The sequence below is a fragment of the Microchirus variegatus genome, assembly GCF_963457635.1.
Source record: "Microchirus variegatus genome assembly, chromosome: 2".
NCBI classification, from domain to species: domain Eukaryota; kingdom Metazoa; phylum Chordata; class Actinopteri; order Pleuronectiformes; family Soleidae; genus Microchirus; species Microchirus variegatus.
The window spans coordinates 16,679,011-16,698,297 of NC_139803.1; the positions used below are offsets into that span (position 1 = coordinate 16,679,011).

A 19,287-nucleotide genomic window follows, 5' to 3' on the forward strand; every position below is an offset into this window, starting at 1 on the left:
CACTCTTACATACATGGGCACGTACACACACACCAACACACACACACACACATACACACACAGTGACAAAGTAAAATGGCACATATGGCTTCACACATGCAGGATCACACGTCACACAGATGACACAAGCTGACTGGCTAAGAATATACATTTTTAGTCACACACCACAGTGCTCCTTATTTTCCTCTCTTCCCTATTTGCGCTCTGAACCTGGGACTGATTTCCCAAAGGATATGTAAACAAGTTCAATTATCCCTGGCATTACCAGGATAGTACAGGGAGCAGTGACATCAGCAGGCCAGCAGCAGCAGCACTGCCATAAATTTTATGCTCAGAGAGGAAGACAGAGCTGCTTCAGCCTATTTTTTCTTTCACTGTTAAATTCCTATTTTCCTGCTGCAGACCATCACCAAAACATTACAATTTAAAGGTGCCATATGTAAGAATGTGGCCCAAAACGGTTACTACACAAAATTCAAAATACCGAGGTCTTTTAGGTTTCGTTTTCTGACGTAACGGGCCAACCCGTGGTTGCTCGGCAGCTGAGACTCTACTGACTGCAATGATTGGTAGACGGCGGTAGGTGGCGCCACATGCCAAAACATGATTTCAAAACACCAACATGATTTGCAGTCTGCAAAATGTTTTTTTTAATGAAAATATTTTTTGGCTGTACTGTTGTTGTTGGTGAGTTCAGTGTGTTATATAAAACATTCCTCTGAGTCTCTGTGACATATTTTATGGCCAGTTGCTTTAGATTTATTACATAATGCACCTTTAAATTAATATTATGTAATATGTCATGTTTTGCTTGAATGTTCATTTTATGTAATAAAATTGCTATGTAAAGTATGTGCATATCAATCTTTGATAGATTTGTGGAACCTTTTCAAAAATGTATCAGCAAAAAACATATAAAAGATAACTTTTCTGAAGTGATGTGTTAACTGTTTATACTGTAGAACTGGAAGAGTTGCTCATAGAGTATCAAATTATATATTAAAAAGAGGTCATTTACATTCATAATGCATTGGGTTTTTAATTGGGTAATGTTCATATTATTAAAGTCTAGGTGAAAAATTATTGGGAACTAATATGTGGACATTTCTTCCTGCTCCTTTTTTAATATATTAACTTGTGTTACTTATATATTGTTTATTATATTGTATAATGCAGTGATTATGGGTCGGGACCCACATATGGGTTGGGAGAGATTTTTTTTGGGTCCCCAAACAGATATGCACATTTTTTTATATGATATATATGATAAATTCACTAAACATTAATTTAAAGGATTACCGAACCAAAATGATATATCAGTGGAATTAACCAGTGTCATTGAGTCGCACACATTTGTTCTTGTCACAATATATGTTATGATCTGGGTCACGATTGTTTTCAATTTTTAAAAAGTCGCTCACATATGGGACCATAAGTTTGGGAAACATTGGTCTAACGTATATTTTATTAATGTAATTTTTTATGTTTTTTGTCTCCTTATTTATTTCTGTCTTCCATTAACTTTCATGAACACAAATAGGGCTGGGCAATATATCAATATCTATATCTATGTTGTGACATGAGACAAGATATCTTCCTAGATTTTGGATATTGTCAAATCATGATGAGGTATCTATGATGTGAATCTCTTTTTAAAATGCTGATGCACTGATAATCATATTTATTGAATACATTTGTGAAGTACACAACATATTATTAATTACATATGATATATATTCATAATAAAACATTTTACAAAATGATATTTAAAAAACAACTCCCTTAATAACACAACATTTTAAGACTAATATTTGTGTAACTGCAAAACTTAGACAATTTCATTGTTTTCCAACACACATCAATAACATTTTTAACATTAAAAAGCCAAAGAAATGATATTATCTAAAAGCATCTCAATGTATCTCATATGTCAGGATATACCCTAAACATACCGAGATATTATTTAAAAGCCATATTGATCAGATTTACCTTGTAATATTGACAAAAATAGTGATTTATATTGTGATGTACAGTAAATATTTATCGAGTGAATAAAACTAAATTGTGATAAACATTTTCCCATATCACCCAGCCCTATATGTTATTATTTTGCATTCCAAGATAAAAGAAGATTGAAGATAAAATATATAACTCATTTATGAGAAACACAAAATCATCAAAATCAAAGACAAAATAATAAAACAGAACAAATAGTTTAACGCATCCATCCATCTTCGACTGCTTATCCGAGGTCGGAGAGGGCACTCCACCCTCATGACGTAGGACCACGGTCTCAGGTTTGGAGGTGCTGATTCTCATCCCATCCGCAAGCATACAGGACCACATCATCTGCAAAAAGCATGGCTGTGTCTAGAATGTATGTCCAAAGTCCATAAAGCACATGTATCCTCTCCTGAATCCCCAAATAGACCTTACACGAAAGGCTGAGGAGGTCTTTGAACTATTCCAGCCACTGACCCACAATGTCCTCTGTTGAGGTCAGCAGCATCCCATCCCCAATGTACACAGTGTTGACTGTGCACCTCCAGAGTTGTCAGATGGTTGACCAGGATCTCCATGAAGCCATGCAGAAATAGTTTTAGCTGGCGGTGCTTGCTGTGCTTAAGGAAGCTGGCCTCCAGCTCAATATTGAAAAGTGTCATTTCAACCAGAAAAGCCTGCAGTTCCTGAGCCACATCATTTCAGCCCAAGGTTTGCTGCCAAATGAGGATCACCGCGCGTGCTGAAGCACAATAGGACCCATTCCTACCAAAGAAGTAGAAAATGATGCTGCAGCTCTCTCGGACATGTCTGGTTCGAGTGGCTCACAGGTGAAAGATACGTCGGGGAGGGGAGTCGGAGTGTCAGCCGGTTCGAGAAGGTGGGAATCGACATCGTTGGACCATTTAGGTCAGCAACCTGTGACTGTCACTATGAAGTGACATCTATTGACTATTACACCAAGTAGTGAGAGGTTGTCTTTACTCTCTCCATCCCAATCATGGTGATTCAAACTTTCCCGTCTACAGTGTTCTCCAGGTTTGGTAACCCTACAGACATCTTTAGGGACACAATTTACCTCAAGTGAGTTTGCAGAATTCCTGGAAGTGAGAGACATCATGCACAGAAAGGTGTCTCTGTATTATCCTCAAGCAAATGGAGCCGTAGAGTGCTGGAACCGTATTTTTAAAGAAACACTCCTCGCGGCTGAGCAGGAGAGAAAACCATGGAAACCCTTCATACAGGAGTTTCTGCTCACATACCATGCGACTCAGCACCACAGGAGTGTCACCATATGAGCTCATGTTCAACAGAAAAAGGTGCACAAAAGTGAACATGGCCCAGCAAGCAAATCCACCCCGCTGTGTCACCTCCAAACAGAATGCATCAAAAGTCTACACAGATGCTAAGAGAGGTGAGCAAGTGCCAAGGATCAAAGAGGGAAGTCTGGTCAGAGTGAGAAGTTCCATGCACCTGCCAGGGTGATGCAGAAAGCTGGTGCAAGTTCCTATGTGTTAGAAGATGGCCATACATGGAACACTTCTCATCTAGAAAGTGCAGAGGACATCATCATCCTGAGCCTGCACAGTCAGTGGATGATAACATGCACAGAACCACTAGGGTCAGAAAGAAGCTGCCTTTGGGTCAGGGAATGGTGGACCCCAATATACAGATTCAGAGCCAGGGAGCAATAAGTCTGCCCACTCCCACTCGACACCTATGACCAGGGGCAACTCCAGAGTGGAGAAGAGTCCTACCCCTCTCAAGGAGACTGGTACCGGAATCCAAGGTAAGCCAGACTATATCTAGTCGGAACCTCTCGACCTTGTGCACCAGCTCAGACTCCTTCCCCGCCAGAGAGGTGCAGTCTAGAGAGCCAAATAGTTAAAAATGTGTATTTTTTAAAAAATTTGAATTATGAATGTTCCTGTTTGATTGAATTGTCCATCCATCGTTTTAAACGACCTCATAAAATCACTGGTGAGCAGCAGCCGTCACTGTCAAGACATTTATAAATCACATGAAGAAGCTGCATCAATCACTCTGTTCATCGAATCCACTTCATCCTGTCTTTAATACATTTTACTTCCCCATGGTTTCTTGGGTCACACATTCATGTGCAGGTCCTTTGCACCACATTTACATTTACAAGTGCTATTCATTCTGTTACTTTAAAAAAGTCCCTGCTGATTCCTCACACAGCTGAACACTTTATTTTGAAGCACTTCAATTCTCTTTGCATTTATTTCATGTTTAAATGCATGTATAAAAATGCCACTTTTAATTTTTTTTATATATTTATCTCGTGCTTTCTTCGTTGGATGTTTATTTTTTATTATGATTTGTAGAAAAAGTCCCTTCCTTCCAATTTTTAAGCCTCTGCTCCATTAGCCTTGAGAGGAAACTGCATTTCTCCATTGATTATCTTTGATTGGTTTTCTAAAGGGCTGAAACATGAAGTTAAATGGTAAAGTGTGTAATATTGGACTGGACAGTTAAATTTAAGCAACTTCCAATATTTATAATAAATCATGAATTGTGTGTGGCTTCTTTGGAGTTTTCTATTATGACAAACCAATTACTAAGATTGCATTTAAGTAGTTTTACCACTGACAATAAACATCTCTGTAGCTCAAAATGCAACCGCACTGTGAATGTTACAGCACACTGAGGGTTTTGACCTCATGAAGTGCATAACAATGAAACTAAACTCAATCTTTTATCATATCTGACTAAAAGCTGAAATGTAACGTGATAACATTTTCTCAATACTTCAGAGCGACAGGAACACTGGGGAAATTATTATTTTCATTCATGCTATTCACTGAATCTAATACAGCAGTGGGAGGTATATGGCAAAAAAAAACTCAATGGAAAACATAACAATCCAACTATTATGGAATAAAATATATTGTTTATCTGTGATGCATAAATAAAAAAGTGTGTAAAAAAAAAAAAGATCAATTGTGGACATTCTATCTTTTAAAAAAACATGTCTATTTAATCTGAAAACACACAGAGACATGGTAAAGTGTATTTTAGAGAGAATATATATAGTCATTTATTTAGCACTAAATATAAAAATTGATAACATGACTCGATGAATATAAAAGTGTAAAATTCTCCTGTTATTCATTGGCTTCCAGAAAAAGTTAAGCTATTTCTTTCTCAGGTTGATTTTGTTGGAGTTAAAATAATGTACAATTAGATTAGATAGAAAAACAATTAGATTATTATAATAAAAGATAAAGAATAGATAAGCCTTTCCATTGATTTGTCAGTTTAAAAAAACATTTCGTTGTCAATATCAGTCAGACTTGGTTGCTAAATCTTCAAGAACCTATTGTTATTGTTATCATTTCTACAATGTATTATATTGGTTGCAGTCCGACTGTAATGTGGCTTTACCCTTCCTGGCAATGCACAAAGCCATTTCCAAAAATCTTTTTTGAAAGTTACTTAAATATGCATCAGTTGCTGTCAGGTTTCCCAGCAAGCAATGCTGTTGATGTAATGGGAAAGCAAATACATCCAATAAGTTTTGCCATAACATCACAGACTTCTCGCCAAAAGGCTTTTTAAATGTTGTGCACAACCAGGTACAACCTGAGAACGAGTCCTCCTCAAAATAATCCATATATTTGATAATAGAATCAGATTTGTGTGTGGAAAGGGGCTCAGCAGGAGCAGAAAGGTTGATGAGGCGGGTGCAGGGTCGCACGGTTCAACTGTTGCACTCAGATCCACTTCCTATATTTCCAACAAGGAGCTCACTGTGTCTCCTGCCTGCCACTTAAACACTGGAACATTATAACTGCACTATGGCGATCCCGAGGGCTGGGCAAGGCATCAGTGTTATATCTATATTGTGAGACGAGACAAGATATTGTCTTCATGGTGATAAGGTATCTGTGATGGCTGTTTCTGCTTTAAAAAGCTGTTGCATTGATATTCATATACATTTTACTGAATACATACATGGAATACACTTAATATAATAAATTAAATATTATGTATTAATAAAAAATACATTGAATTGAATGCAAATTATATTATAAAAAGTCATTCAAAACCCTTAAGAAAATCTAAGCCAAATGATTTGTGAAATTTGACCATATTTAAAGGCAATTGTTATTCTTTCTAACACACATGAATATGCATAATTGAAGAAGAAGGGGGCGCAAGTGCGCATATGAAGGATGTAGACGTGCTTAGTCCAACTTCACTTCACAACTTTACAAAATCACTTTACACTGGGTTTTTTGATACCGATATCTTCATGAGAACGCTAGCAAACTGGGACCCCGACATGCCGAAGCCAAACCCTTCCAAAACCAAAACCAAGCTACGGGAGCTAAAACTAGTGCTAGCTTCAGCCCTACAGGTTGTTCTCCCACCAAGCCCGACATGACTCCTGATTGAAGTTACGACATGTATAAGATGCTGTGCAGAGATGTCCGAGTCAGTCCTGTGCATGAAGGTTTTGATGCATTTGAGTTTTAGTCACTTGCAGCCGTGCAGGCCAAACTGCACGCCTGGATAGCTAATTAGGAGCAGACCACTAACAAATATGATGCATTAATTTGCTTGAGGCCAAATGCATCAAACTAGTGCGACGCTACACCCAAATTCAAACCAAGGTGCTTGATTTAGATCACGCTCGTGGCGATGCCTGGTCTGCTTTTGCTATTTAATCTTTATTTTTGCAGTATCATAAAGTTTATCTAACTATACTATATACTATATTGTGGGGAGGGGAGCTAATGATGCTAATTAGTCAATTTTTTTCTGCCCAACAACTCCTTTTGTGATGAATATGGGTTGCTATGTGCCAGTTTCTGGTAGGCACAAGGGAGGGTGGGTTGGAGACTGCGATATATTTTTTTTTTTTATGTGGCACAAACATGGTTTGTGTGTGTGTTTTCTTTGTTTGTTTCTTTTTCTTCATTCTTGTATGTGTGTATATGGTCTTAACTCTTAATGTGCTCATGCTCAACTATGATGTTTCACTCTCCATCAGAGTATGCAGACGTCCTGTGACAAGTTGCAAGTAGGAGGCAGCGATGTCACAATAGTTTTGTGGAATAGTTTTGTTTTCTGCTCACTTTTTGATTTGTAAAGGCACTAAAAATGGTCTCAATCACTACTTTCAGGTCTTCTTGGACACCAGTGTGACTAACAGCTGGTATTGTCCAACAATAGCAAACTGGTTGCAGGTCAGAATGGGTAATTCTAGCAAATATAATGCAAATATTATATGTATATATATATATATATATATATAAAAGCATTATGGAAAAAACAAAAAACATGCAAGTAAAATACCTTCCTCCCTTGGTCTGTTCATTGTAGACTCGTCAGGTTTTTTTGTCAGTGGACCTAAGGTGCAGAAAAAATGGGGAAAAAGAGACACAAAAGAGACAAAATTATAAAAAAATTGCATTTGTACAAAAAACAAGACAAGAAAAATATTACAAGAGAAAAACAGCACAACTGTTAGATGTTATGCTTGGTTGAATTTGTGTGACTGTATGGCTGAAGACAAAATGTTTACAAGATTACTGTGTCCTGGAAAGATAACCCCTCAAACTCATCTGTTTCAACTGCTTTGGGTCTAGTCATGGACTCCCGCATTAATAACCCCAGAGGCCACTTCTCCTCAACCCTTCTTCCAATCAGTCCTGACACGCTGCTGCTTTGTAAAGAAAAATCAATGAGCAGAATCAAGCCATCACTCTTTTCGGTCAAGGAAAATAAGCCAAGGAATGCCAGGATACTTTGCATCCTGCTCCACCTAAAGACACCATGCACACTCAGAAGTTACAAAAAAAAAAGGCTAACTAAAACCAGACATGTTAGTCTGACTGAAACTGGACCTAAGGTGGCCTAGGTGTTCTCCACAATAATATCGAGACGGGAAGTTTGTTGCAAAAAGCTTCCCAGAGTTTTTCCTACGAACCTGTTTGTTTCCTACCTGTTTACTGACCTAGTATTTATACTGACAAAAGGCTTGTGACAGGATTCCCCACAACAAGGTCAAATAGGAACCCCACATTAAGCTTTCATGGTAACACCAGTTAAATGCTCCATACGGCAGAGCCAATAACAAGCATTTATCAAAGCGACCGGCCAATGCACTGGCATGTCACCCTCTGCAAGTCTGAACTGATAAAAATCTTATTAATGTGTCTTTTTCTGTCAGAGCATAATTATCCTTGTGCTTTGCATTGTTATAAGTCACAGTCAACATAAAACATGAGCAACATATGGCCCCAGGGCATGAACTGGCTTTATCTGTCAATCTAAAGTCAAATTTCAAATGCTTGAACAATTGACCAACCAAATGAGTTATCACAGTAAAGTATCTCAGTGCCACATGACTCTCTTTATGTTTCTCAGTACACTCTTAGAAATAAGGGTTCCAAAAGTGTTTTTCTACAAGGGCTGAGGTTCTATCTGGAACCATTTGTTTTTCAAGGGTTCTTGGTAACACTAATGGTTCCGGTAATAACCATTTTGATCCAGAGAACCCTTTAAAACCCCTTTCCTGAATAAAGGGTTTTAAAGGGTTCTTGGTAACACTAAAGTCCAATGTATACTCCTGGGTAAAGTGCTCTACGTAGGCGACACAAAATATTTTTTAAATGTCCGTCACTCCGTCAAGGGACGACGGATACGGGAAATTGCAGTGCGTATCCTGCACCACGACGGAGAACTATGAAGGCTTGAGGGGTCTCCGTGGTTACGCAGTTGGATAACGCATTACGCAGTCGGAGAAGTATACAGTGGCATTAAGGGTTCCAGGTGGAACCTTTTTAAAAGGGGGGTTCTCCTTTGAGGACAAGCCAAAGAACCTTACCTGGTGCCACTTAGCACTTTTATTTCTAAGAGTGTATAGTGATCTTTAGATATTGCGCCACCCACATTCCCTTGCTGCACACAAAGTGATTTTAAATCATGACTGAAGGCGGCAAGGTAATTTGTTTTATGTCAGGTGAGGCCGAAGAATCAGCAACATTGCGCTAGTAAAGCAAGACAGCTGCAAGTTTGAAGCATGACTAAAAACACAAAGGCATGACCACGGAAAGTTTCAGAAGTTATTTCTACTGCTTAAAAAATTATAAACAATGAAGCCTTCTTGTCACCACCCACCCCTGCACTTCCTCTCTACACAAACACTCCATCAGTCCTGATAGTATTGCTTGACAGATCTTGTTTTCACCTGAAGGATGCAGCATACAAATAATGTGACATTGTTTCTGGTGTTTGTTTATCTATGTACTTTATATGCCCCTGTGATGGACGAGCAAACTGTCCAGGGTGCACCCGCCTATCACCATGTCAGCTGAGATTGGCAAAGCTCCCCCCACAACCCTCATGTGGAGTATTAAGTGGTAGAAGACGGATGTTTTTTGTTCACAAAGACCAGAGGCAGAATAATGTCAACGACAACAAAAATCAACAAAAGCTACACACTTCAGCTTTTCAAAATTGGATGTGCCGTCATAATTCAGGTGAAGGATGCAGCATACAAATAATGTATGTACTGTACATACTATTAATGCCAATATGTTCCTCTGTAAAACATATTGCCCACTTGGTCCACATGGTTTCAAGAAATCCAAAAAAAAACACCACTGAACACCCACATGCCACAAGAAGTGTCTTCAAAACGTCCTTTTCATCTCCCTCCTTGTTCCCACCCAGCTCTCGTTGCAGTCACTTATTTTTAAAAAATACTCTACATTCGGTTGCCAAAGGGGGTTTATCACTCTGCCAGTGCTGACATGTCTCCTTCTGTCAATCTGCTGCGAACATCACAGAGAAGTGATATTTGCAGATGTTTTCCTTTCATCCTGCGACACGTGGTGAAAGAGAGCATCACTGCACTCTGCACTGCATTTTCACTCACCCCCTGTATATGAATATGGTTTTCTGATATAAAATGTTTATCTGCTGTCTAAATGGAGAGGGGATCAATGCTGAATGAATTTGCTGCATCCTCCGAGTGGCACTATGCAGGCGCCAGATCCAGAAAGCACTTCCTGTCATAAAGGGACATGATACAGTAGTGCAAAAGACAGGTAGACAGACCGGTAATGGATAAAAAGGCACATTATACCTCCGTCTTGTCAGCACTCCTCCACTACTTAGCACCACTCTAAAACCACACCTTGCCGCTTAATGGAGACCTCCCTGATTTGATTCATTTTCTAATGTTCAATAAAGGAGCAAACTATCTGTGAGGGTAAGCTCTGCTCAAGCAAACAGTCATACTTTGTAATGGACTAGCAGAATGCAGCCTTCACATGGGCACAAGTTGTAGCTTGTCGTCTTGATGCAAAAGTAGAAAAACAAATATGTAAACTGATCATCAGACAATTGTAGATGTGTTTGAAACAACAATTCAGGCAACCACATAATGTAACAAAGTGAACATAGTGCTTTGGTTTGCAGGGTATGTCTAGCCAGGAAGTAAATGTTCATTCAATAGCCACCAGGGGGCAACTGTGCTGGTTGCAAAAATACCTCAGTGTTAAATTAGCCGCATTCTTACTTCAATTGAGTTAATGGTCTCAGTGTCAGTTACTTTCAGCTCTTCTTCTGTATCCCATGATGTTGATTTTGTAATATGTGTTCCCATTTAGCCCGGATAAATGGGAGGGATTCATCAAGAAGGGCATCTGGCTTCAAAACATCTCTCCGCCAAACCATATGTGGATCACTGAAAAAGTGATCCACTTTTCAGTGATTGCATTAACAGACTATTAAGAAATATAAATGGGCACATATCATACCCTATTTCTCCAAGTTAATATTGTTCCCTGGTGTTCTAATGAACATGTCTGTGACATGCTTTGGCCAAAATACCATAAGGATGAAGCACCACAGCAGTTTAATCACCCTGCGAAAACAGACCTTTCCAGAATGCTCTGTTTAGTAGTATCTCTTTAGGTCCACCTTAAAAAAAAGTAAAACGAAACTTAAGGGACATCAGCCACAGAGGCTACTGTGAGCTAACAGCAGAAAGTTTTTGGAAAAGTGATCATTTGCAGGATCTAGCAGGCACATTGCCTTCATATAACAAGTATTCACTGGACAGATAAATCCTCTGAGGCTGAGAGTTTGGGTAGAACTCTGTGCTGCACTGTGGAGCCAAGATTAGAACTTTTCACCGACTTACTGTTTTCAGATACCATTGCCCTCGCCAGCATGTTCTCGCATGTTTTACGGAAAAAGTGGAGCTCCACGAGACAACAATTCTAGGAATTTAGCGCATTATGACTTCCCAATGAGTGCGGAGGTCAACATCCCTTTAAATTGTTACAAAACCATGGTCATGGGCACAGCGTGGTTCAGATTTAACCACGCTGTGCCCATGACTATGGTTAGCGGAAACACATTTCCAAATAACACAGCAGTGAACCCTTCCAGTAAATTCTATTACCACTACTACACTACTGCGACTGGTCAGTAAAATGTGTTGACCGGCACAGGAGCATAAGGCTTGGCTAGTCCCTGTACAGTTTGACCTAATGTAGCTCCATCTCTCAGTCAACAGCGTTTCTTTTCGGTTCAGTGAACCAGTGGCCAGAGAGCAAGCTGTCTCCCTTCCCTTTCCATTTCCTCAGTGAAGTAAATGGGATGAAGCTGCAGTATGTCATGTCTGTGGTGGCCTGTCTGCTTGACAAGGTGTCAGACACAGCTTTGGCTCAACCCCCCCATCCAGGCAGCAGCAGCTTCCAGTACATTCACTCTGCTCTCCATCTCCTCCTCTTACTGTGCCTGCAGCCTCCAGCTCCATCCTCGCCTCCACTGTCCTGCCTCTTGAAATATGGTTTTTAATAAAGGCGCGGTAAATGGCTGCTCTAGCAGCAATAAAAATGAAGGATCTTAGGCTCTTGGCTGAGGAGTGTCTTGGGAAAATAGGAATGCAGTGAGACAGTGCTCTTGCTGAGCAGCGCAGCCACACAGGAGAGTTAGTGCAAACGCTGAAGAAGGAGGGAGCGAGATAAATGGAGAGTATAAAGCCGGCTCTTCAGTCTGAAACATTTGTGTTATTTACATTATTCTGAGAAGTTATTTGTATTCCATTTGAGTTTAAATAGTAGCAGGCTATATAGTGGCCTGGAGGTGGGAGGGGTGTGTTGAAAATGCTAATTTGCATTCAGAACAGTGACCCCTTCTGCCGCCATCTGCATAAAGATGGAGAAGGGAGAAGGAGATGCAGGGATGGTTTCAGAGAGGACAGCAGAGGAAGGGTGAACGGAAGCAGACAGAGAAGAGAGCTGTGAATTTGCTTTTGTCCAGTCAAGCCTCTTTCACACTAAAATTAGCAACTATACTTAGGAATTTTGTGAACCTGGGTGAACCTACTGAAAAAGAGTGATTAATACTGTCTCTATTGCCAGTGGTTGGTCTGCCCTCTGGTGTTTTTTTGTTTTGTTTTTTTTATCTCAAAATGTGACATCATGAACATGATGGAAACAAATATGAGTCAGAGGAAGAAGGAAACAACAATAAAACCTTTAAGCTCAGTCACAGATTTACTGTAGTTACTGATTTGTATTAAATGTTGGTGCATCTTTCAAGTGATCTTTCAACTCCTCTGAATATTTAAATGAAAATACTCTATGCAAATGGAAGGAAAACGAATGTGTGCCAATGCGCTGCACTGAAAATGACACGGAAATAAACAGCAAGAAGGCAAAAAAGGAAATTCACCTGTTAAGCCGTCCCAGCAATGTCGATTGGAGCTGAATGCTGATTTAATACATTCCCACTGGTCAAAAAACAGTTTAAATCTGCTAAATCACCAGAGGGATTGGGCTATGAGAGTATTTCTGCAACCAATGGGGGGCTAAAGGTAGAACAAGAAGATTAAATGTAATGTTGTTTTCGAGATATTTATGTCCTAAAATCAAGTTGTGCAGGTCATACCTGGCACCAAAACATTCTGATCCTGGAGTGTGTGAATATGTGTTGCCAATTTATTCTGGCCCAACAACATTGATTGTGAGTGGAAATGAAAATATTTACTGCCAAAGCACCGGCAGCCACCACAGGCTAAATGCCTCACTTTACTGGTACATGTTACAGTTTGTGCTTTAAAAGTATTTATCTGAAGAGATGGTTCGGGTTTTTGTAGTGCTGCTGTTATCTATCTATAAAGCAAGTTGTGTCTGTCTGTGACAGGAATATCTTGCTGACCCTTAGTCAGATCGCCCTACGACTTTGGATATGGGTTGAGCATGGCCCGATGGTGTGATCCTTGATTTTCAATTTTTTTGGAGGAATTTTAATTTTCACTGATTTATCACGTTACACCAGGCAGGCAGTGGCTCATCAGCAGCAGCTGTGCTGTCCTCACTGTGGGTGAGACATTTTCACACGGTTCACCGCAGAACATGATGTTATACTGAAACGACAATGTGTCCATTCACCAATACACGAGCACATTTTTGCATTCGCATGCTACTACTTTGCGGCTAACATGGCGAACCTGTTTCCAAAGGTAAGCTAGCGAGGCTACGATTAGCATTAGTGTAGGGCTCACATAATACAAACAAAGAGATGGTTTGGGTTTTTGTAGTGCTGCTGTATGAGATAGTGACATACAATAGTCAGCTCTGATTGCACTCTAAAAAACAAACAAACAAAAACCATCATATCTTCTGAATATCTGAGTCAATTATCTCAACTTTAGGTCTGTAAACCAGTCATTATCCTGCACCAAGTCCATTGAGAAAATCAGTGTTTTTAGCTCGCACGGACAAGGGAGCTCCTGGTCTACTGCTGCATCTTTTGGTAAGTATATGCCATGAGATCATTTCAAATGAAGCATTTCATGTCACAAAATAACACATCTGAATTTAATTTGAATGGAGGATGGATATTTTTTTTGTGGAAGTTGGTGTGGTGGAGTGAGCAGTTTACAAACTCGTATAACTAGTTTCCAGTCCATAAAGGCTGTCAAATGATGAGATTAAGCTTCTTCTTCACAGCTGATAGTTGAATTGTGGCCAATAGGAACTAATCAGGAAGTAAATGTGGGTGTTATTGTTGTGTCACTGTATCTGGAGGAACATTCATGTTGGAATGAAGAGATCACAAAATATCACATTTGAACTTTGCTGTGATGTAGAACCACACATTTTCTTGGTGGAGAAGGTTGCAAAATGTAAAACTCATGTCAGAAGACGAGATAAAAGGGCAGACATTATCTTAAAATATCGTAGACTTAAATGCATAGGTTTAATTAGGTGGTCCTTCACTTAACTGCCTAAAATCTGTTCTTCCTTGCGTCGGCAGCCATGTTTTTCATGAAGGTGAGGGTAAAGGGGGTGCACCGTCAGCACTGACTATTTGTCAGTACCTCATACCACCACACTTCAACAAAACTGAACAATCCCTTCATCTAAAGTACTGATTATATTCAGGATGGAGTTGTCGCCATATGCACTCAGTTGTGGAGAATTCTAAATTGAAAAGCGCAGACATCACCTTATTGTTGTGCTAGCGATAACGGATTAGGATTCATCTTCAGAGAATGTCTGTATGTCCGCACCAAATTCCAGGACAATCTACCCGACATTGGAGGAGACATTTCAGTAAAAAAGAACAACAACAAAAAAACAATCTGCTTGCAGTAGAGAGAAGGTCAAGGGATCACACAAGTCAGTAAGATTAATCCTCTTAGGCAATTCATCCTACACTAGAGTTGTTGAGATATTTTAGTCTGGATGTGGTGGTCCCTGTAGATACAATGCAAGAGATGATGAATGCATGAACGCTGCAGCTGCACTGAAGGACTAGAGCTACATCCACACTGCTAATATTTTTTAGCTTTGTTGTTGTTTGTGAGACCGACAGCGATGTGAATCTGAAACGAAAAATATGCGTTACGGAACCGTTTGTTCACAGCTTACAATTAAAATGTGTATACCTGTTAAGGGCAAGTGGAAATGGTAGCATGCAGTCTTCGAGTTGATAAAAAGTGATTTGGGTTCCTACCTTATTTGATATGTTTGTGTCAAAAATTGAGGTATGACATAATTGTAAACATTATAGCCCACTCAGCCCCCTTAACCTGTTGAAAAAGCTGTAAAGGGCTAGTGCAAACATGCAGTATTCCAATTGTCAAAAAAGTGTTTTGGGCTCCTTGTGACTGAGGGGATGTGTCAAATTTACACCATCGCAGTAGTGTTAGTGTCTAGGCTGAACAATTGCAGCTGTATGTGGAGAAAGTGAAGGCTAAAACTACAGGAAAACCATGTGTCGGTTATAATTATAATCAGGTCAGAAGCAGATTTCTTACCTCAGAGGCTGAGGTTTGTGAAATAACATGACCAATGATCATACTTGACTAACAAAGGAGAAAGTGATGATGTTTACACCTGTTATCTATCTATCTAGAAAGTTGCGTCTGTCTGTCTGTCACAGACATATCTCATTGACCATTAGTCAGATCACCCTAAGACTTTGGATATGGGTTGAGAATGGCCCGATGGTGCGCATCCTTGATTTTCAAATTTTTTGGAGGAATTTAAATTTTCTCGGATTTTTTCATGCTGCACTTTTGACAATTTGTCATGCTACACCAGGCAGGCAGCGGCTCATCAGCAGCAGCTGCGCTGTCTAGAGCGGGGAGGTGGGAGTGAAGAGGCTGTCCTTACGGTGGGCGAGACATTTTCACACGGTTCACCGCAGAACATGGTGTTATACTGAAACGACGAGGTGTCCATTCACCAATACACAAGCACATATTTATTTTGCATGAGCATGCTACTACTTTGCGGCTAACTAGGCGAACCTGTTTCCTAAGGTAAGCTAGCGAGGCTACAATTAGCATTAGCATAGAGCTAACATAATACAAACACTGTGCAACCTTATTAGGCACCACACAAATGTTTTCATTTTCGATTAGCATTAGCGTAGATGTTGCTGAAAGCCACACAACATACTATTATGTTAGCCTTTATGTTTCTCATCATGCATTACCATAACTGAAAATAGTATATTATATTTCTGGGGCTTTACATCATCTATAGTCTTTATGAACATAAACACAACTTCCACCCTTCATGTAAACAATATGAACTGTGACAAAAGTTACACATCGAAAAAATACGTAGTGTTTGATTTCAGGGCCACTTTACTCAGTTCCTATTTTTCCTCTCACTCTCACAAACAAACAAGGTAGAACATATCCTTGGAGGCTGCATCAGCCTTATGCAATCACTGACCCCTGACAATAAGTGACAGATCCTGACAAGCAGACATGGCTACATGTAGAATCGTTCTCACTCATTTGCACACACCTCTCCCACTGGGAAGAACACAGGAGGATCTATCATCCTCTCAATGGGTATGTGGCATGTGCAGTGTGCGACATACATACTGTACCACTTTAATGGATGTTCACTCCCATTTTTATCCTCTGATGTGACTTGAAGTCAAACTTGATATTTCCCACTAGCAATTAATCAGTTTCAATATTTCTGTTGGTCTGCAGAGTTTTTCTAAATGTGGACACTTGGCTTATCTAAAGCAAAATGTATGTATTTTTAAAATGTAATGTTGATGTAGTCCGTCCTCGCTGTGACAAGAGCATTCATTTTCCCAGCCTGCGCCAGAGAAAACACTCTCCAGACTCCATGCAACACAACCTTGAAGAGAACATCGGTTCACATGCAACCTGACATAACTGTCACAGCATTTTAAAACCACTTGGTATGAATACTAAAATCACGGGTAACTATATCTTTTGTACATTCAGATCAAGTGTAAAAAAAAAAATTATGGTAACCCAATAACATTAATTTTTGCAGCATTTAAGACATTTTTGAAGGTTGGTTATGAAGCACACATCTTCTCGCAATAATAGAGTTTATTGTATACAATGTTTATATAAAATGTCTATATTAAGGGAGTTTTATCAGAGGTTTCACTTTTCTCCTGGCATAGGTTATGGATAATTGTGTCACCGAATCAATGTTTGATTTGCTGCATGAGTGCTTTCTCTGTGTTCAGTCACTCAAAACACGTGCGACTTACTCCTCATCGCTCATGCAAAAGGTTAATGCTAGCAAGCTAATACAATTACAGCGATGAAGATGTGATGTTCATGGATGATTTAAACAAATTAGTGTTACGTTAAAATGCAGCATGTCATAATGCGGCTAATTGGTACAGAACCAAACTAGAACATACTCAGGAGTATTTTAAATATTTGATCAAATGTTATAATTAATTAAATATGTGCAATAAAAGTCAAGGGTATCTAATTGCTTCAGGGACTGTTTGCATAGGGAAGATAGCAAATGTGACTCTGCTGCAGTGCAGACGTCTCAAAAAACGGTTTCACTCAGTAACCAATAGTAAGTAACACACGCGTTGATCAGAGTGTTGTCAATAAATTATTTCTCTTGTCTGACGTTAAGAGCTTTCCTTACACAGAATATTATTAGAAAAAGGACACCATTCCCATAAGTGCTATGGAATTTCAAAATAAAAGTAAAAGATGAAAACATCTCTCAGTTTTCAGTTTTTTTTAGACCAAGACTAAGATATCAATACTAAAGGATCCGAACACAAGTTGCACTAATTAAATATCCGAACGTACCCAAATGTCTCTTCTCATTTTTAGATTAATGCGTGAATTCATAAATGACTGTGTCATGACCTGACATCCTTGAACCCACTGCAGTACATTTTTTTTTTTACAATAAACAGTTCCCATTTGTAGATTGCAATACATGAAAAAAAAAAAAAAATCTTTACGGTTAGAGTTTAGCTCAACAAAATTAGCATGTGAAACAGTCCACATTTATCTGAGCTGTATATGTATATATCGTGTGTGATATGTATATTGTGCATAACACAGTGATGGTACATTTTGCAGCTGTAATTAAGGTCTGATCGGGATATAGAATTAGAGTTTTGTCACTCACCATCTTCAGTAGGTACGTATATGTTTAGGTAAAGGCAGTCCTCGCTCTGGTTTTGGACATAGCTCGCTGCAGCATCCAGGTTGTCTGTGAACCACACAGGTAACATGATCTCGGGTAAAACCCCATGCACATTCTGCGGACACACAGGCGCGAACTGGGTGGCATTGCGAATCTCCTGCCAGGAGCCCGGAGCTTCAGGGGGCTGGAAGCGACGCTCGCCAATAGGTGCAGTGGCATATGGCACACCTAAGTACTGCTCCACCGGGCCCAAGATCTCATTGCTGAGCTCCTTCCTGATTCCACGGATTTTTCCATAGCCTGTGGACACTATGGGGTGTTTCAGATCAACCCGTTGACATGAGGAAAGTGTCAGGTGCAGTGCTAGTCCTAAGAGCCACACCAGGCAGAGGTGAGCAATCTGATGAAAAGTATAATGATGCTTCCCACCATAGCCTTGGTGGCTGGCAGCATTGAAAGGAAAAAACAACATGTCCAAAATAAAGGCTCTTTTTGTTGTATCACTAGGACTTTGGATCAAAAACTCAGTGGGTTTTGGTGGATAAAAAAGGCAAAAGGAGATTGTGTGAGAAGGGACAGTTTTCCTAGGGCGACATGGTGAGGCAGAGGGTCAGATAGCATTCTCAGGTAGACTGTGTGGTCACATCAGTCTTTCTCTGTAGGACTTCTGATGGGTCAAGAGCTGCAGTCAGTGAGCCAGTTCCACCTGGGAGAGACAAAGAGGAGATGCAGGTTTGAGTCAGTGTGTCAATTTAATGTACACAGGAGTACTGAAAACAGTTGAGAAAGTACTAGTACCTCACAAGTACCCATGTCTTATAGTGTGTTCAGCATCTGTCACATGTTAGGCACCGGAGGGGGGTTTTGTGCAATTTGTGTCAGTCACATGCCAGATGTGATTGATGGGATAACTACTACTAAGGCCAATTAATTTCAGTGGACGAGAAGAGTGAGTATTATTTTTCACCATCAACAAGGCTGAAGTTACTTTCATTGTAGTAGAAGTTCAACTACAACTACAGATGCACTATATTGGACCTTTTGCACATATCCAATGTTCCGCTATATCTGGAGTGCTTTGGCTGTGACATATGACACATCTGAACCAATCACAAATCCCTGACATGCTCGCACGGGTTTAACACGATGATGACAGAGAAGCAGCAGCTTTTGTATACATCCAACATGGGGGCCACCAAAAAAAACAGAGCTCTGTGTTGTGAATCAGCTGTTGCTTCCATTTGAAGCAACTTGCTCAGGGCTTAGCTGAAGTAACTGTGGTAGAAATTGCAGCAAAGAGCAATTTACTTCACGA

The 19,287-nt window shown here is 39.8% G+C and overlaps 1 protein-coding gene across 1 annotated transcript in view; it reads right to left on the bottom strand.

The window, feature by feature from the left end:
- The window catches only part of LOC310944392 (neuroligin-2-like), a gene marked incomplete at both ends in the record, with an annotated part of 50,443 nt that extends 31,999 nt beyond the window's left edge, over nt 1–18,444 (bottom strand). Inside the window, 2 exons of the mRNA XM_083910164.1 lie at nt 7,327–7,380; nt 17,955–18,444. Of these exons, the coding sequence (XP_083766290.1) occupies nt 7,327–7,380; nt 17,955–18,444 (544 nt within the window). The remainder of the gene's footprint in view (nt 1–7,326; nt 7,381–17,954) is intronic.
- Nucleotides 18,445–19,287: the final 843 nt, after the last annotated feature.